Genomic DNA, 3,483 nt, shown 5'->3' with positions numbered 1-3,483 from the left:
ATTCTTCCATTAGAGATGTTATCATGAATTTTGTACTAAAACACAAGTGCTATTTTCCTTGCGGGGCTAAAGGCCAAGTTATACACGTTGCTAAGTATAATAGTGTGGGGCTAAAGGCCTAGCTGGCTAGCTGCATGCTTGCTACTTCACTTACAGAACATGCACGTATGCGTGTGTTGCCTTCTCGAGGATCAAAACGATTCAAACCAGCTGCTCTCCCGACGGGCGGACGATATTGGCGCCGTTGCCTTCCTCGGCGTCGGCCTCGCCGGACATCTCCTCGAGCGACTTCCCCTTCGACTCCGGCACGAGGAACGTCACCAAGAACCCCAGGAGGTTGCACGCAGCGAGCACATACAACGCCTTCTGCACGCCGATCCCAGGCTTGTACCCGGCGTCCACGTGCGCCGGGTCCTGCGACTGCGCCGCGTAGAGGAACCCGAACGCCCCGATGATGGCACCGGCCTTCCCCGCCGCAGCGGAGATGCCGTGGCAGGTCGACCGGAGCCGCGCCGGGAAGATCTCGGCCGGCACGATGAACGTGGTTGCGTTCGGCCCGAAGTTGGCGAAGAAGAAGGTGAGCCCGTACATGACGACGAAGCCCACGTGGTTGCCCGGCGTCGTCCAGTGGTGGTACGGCAGCGCGAGGCCGAGCATGAAAACGGTCATCATGGCGAACCCCACGAGCTGGATCCAGAACCTTCCGACGACGTCGATGAGGAACACGGTGAACCAGTAGCCCGGCACGGTGCCGCAGAGCGCGATGAGCGTCTGCGCGCGGGAGATGCGGAACACCTCCTCGAGCGCGTCCATGGTGCGCGCCTTGGGGATCCACCCGATGCTGCCGAAGATGTCCTTCTGGAACAGGTTCTGGCTGTAGTACGCGACGTCGACCAGGAACCACGCCGTCGCCGTGCCAAGGAGGTGCAGGCCGTGGCGCTTGGCGAACCGCGACGTGAAGAGGCCGTAGTCCTCGCCTCTGGCCATGATCTCGTCCAGCTTCTCCGGCTCCGCCTCGATCTCCGATTGAAGCACCTTGGACATGTCCAGCGAGGCCTGCTTCGCGTCCTTTGCGACCAGCGCCGTGTACCGCGCCGTCTCCGGCATCTTCGTTCGCCAGTAGTACGTGAGCGCCGCAGGCAGCGCGCCGAGCATGAGGATGATGCGCCACACGTAGTCCGCCTGCGGCACGGTGGACGCGGCGGCGTCGACCTGGTACGCCGGGGCCGGGAAAGCGTTACGGAAAACCGTGGAGAGGACGAGCGTGACGACGCCGCCGGCGAGGATGCCGAAGCCCTGCATGGCGAAGACGGCGGCGATGAACGCCCCTCTTGTCTTCTTGTTGGCGTACTCGGACATGATGGTGGCGGACAGAGGGTAGTCGCCGCCGATGCCGAAGCCGAGCCAGAAGCGGAAGAAGCAGAGCGTGGCCATGACGCTGGCCGGGGAGTGTCCGAACGAGAGCCCGGAGGCGACGGAGCAGACGACCATGAGCATGAGCGTCATGCCGTAGACGCTCTTCCGGCCGAGCCTGTCGCCGAGCCAGCCGAAGAAGAGCTGGCCGGCGAGGGTGCCGCAGAGCGCGACGCCGTTGACGGCCGCGGCCACGTTGGGCGGCAGCGAGCCAGGGGTGGGGCTGGAGGGGTCGGCGTAGTAGATGCGGCCGAGGAGCTTGGTGACGAGCGAGATGCAGAAGAGGTCGTAGGCGTCGGTGAAGAAGCCCATGCCGGCGACGACGATCGCCCTGAAGTGGTACCGCTGCGTCTTGGCGCCGTCCAGCGCGCTCAGCACCTGCAGCTGCCGGCTCGCCATCGCACCGCGGGGTGTCGCCGTGTCGCAGGTCTCGTGCCAAAGTTCGTGTTGCTGCTTCGATCTGTCGCTGCTGCGTCCTGGCGATCGAGCGGCACGTTTATAGGTTTGGGTGCGTGGCGTACAAAACCGATTCGGCATGGAGTTGGACGACTGGCAGCTAGGTAGCCAGAGTCTGTTGCTTGCACGGATACTTCTTTTTTTTTTTGAGACAACGTATGTGCTGCCTACCGCGAGCAATAGGTAGGCATCGCTCACATGGGCCTCATCATCTGGCAGCCCATTAAAAAGGTAGCTAATGTTTTCCTAGGATATGAAGACTCATTTTATTTAGGGTTTGTAGGAGTATATGAAAGTAGTTGTGACATTACATATCGGATGTTGTCCGTGAAGATGTTTACCAAAGCATGTTCGGCCAGAGAGAATCTTGAGACCTCTAAGAAAGCGGATCCCCCCTCCCCGAGGACAGCTGAAGGGGTGATGTTGATGCACCGGTATCGGCTGCGAATTTCAGAAGTGCGGTGAAGATTATATTACAATCTGTTGAAGACAATTTCTTAGGCGCATCAACCCCGGTGATGGAGGGCATAACTAATTCGTCATGTGTGGAAACAATAGCATGCGGGGAGGCCCTTTGCCTTGCTTGCGATATAGATCTAAATTCCATGGTGATCGCTTCAGACTGCTCAGCCGTTCATCTGAAATATCAATTGAAGGAAACCTTGGAGCACATGCCATGATCATTTGGGAGGCTGTCTCTAAAATGAATGGTTGCGAGGAAGTGATTTTCAAACATAAGGGAATGTAAGTTAATGAAGATGCCCATTGTACAACAAGAAATTCATTAGGTCGCCACGTTTGGCTTTGTCGAACCCTCGGGCTATGTAAACTCAATCATTACTTAATAAAGTTCGGGTGCTCTCTCTAAAAAAAAGAATACAACCGTCGTCGGAATTTCTACTCGTCTCCTCACTCCTAGCCGTCATTTTGGCGATGTGAGGCGGGGAATCCTAGAGTGTTCATACATGTGTTTTAATACTCATTTCAAGCTGATTTTTGGTCCTAAAGACAACGTATTGAGGGTGGACGTGGTGTCGTTGAACATAAATGTCGTCTGGTATTTTCTCTACTATAGCAAGAGGTACGTTTCCTATGACAGTTTGGTGCAACTGTTGTTGCGGAGTTAAGGTTTATGTTGTTGCAAGAGAGATCTGTTGAATACGCTGAGTTTTTTTTTTTGGAGTGTCTTGGTGCTTTTGTTGGTTTGGTTTTTTGTGGAGCTAGAGTCTTTCCTTGGCACTATGGCGAAGATCTTGCATTCCAGAGGGTAAAGTTAATGCTTCCTAGCCACTAGGGAGACACAAAAGTCTGATCTCTATTTTATGTCGCGGACACCTATCTAGTCTATAAACAATATTCTAGAACATTTTTGGGATAATGTACCTTAGTTTTTCTCGGAAAACCCTATGGTTCAACTCAAAGAAGGTCTCTATCAGGAACTTTGTATCGCGTACGTGACATACATAACTAGGAAAGTAAGATCAATATTAGCAATTTTATTTACTCTGGCTCTATGTTCCATGACGGAAGGAATAGTTAGTTCATCTCACCTTCCCCAAGAATGGGTTTGTTTGCTTTACAGATTTTATTTTCTTCAATGGGAGGCAAAACATC

General features: G+C 54.3%; 1 protein-coding gene across 1 annotated transcript; it reads right to left on the bottom strand.

Moving 5' to 3' along the window:
* Positions 1–201: 201 nt before the first annotated feature.
* LOC125554286 (probable inorganic phosphate transporter 1-12) lies at positions 202–1,812 on the bottom strand. Its single transcript, XM_048717862.1, has one exon. The coding sequence runs from the start codon at positions 1,810–1,812 to the stop codon at positions 202–204; it is 1,611 nt and encodes a 536-aa protein (XP_048573819.1).
* Positions 1,813–3,483: the final 1,671 nt, after the last annotated feature.

Source organism: Triticum urartu, chromosome 4 (assembly GCF_003073215.2).
Source record: "Triticum urartu cultivar G1812 chromosome 4, Tu2.1, whole genome shotgun sequence".
NCBI classification, from domain to species: domain Eukaryota; kingdom Viridiplantae; phylum Streptophyta; class Magnoliopsida; order Poales; family Poaceae; genus Triticum; species Triticum urartu.
Note: the sequence above shows the minus strand (reverse complement) of the source record. Positions and strands in the feature narration are given on the sequence as shown.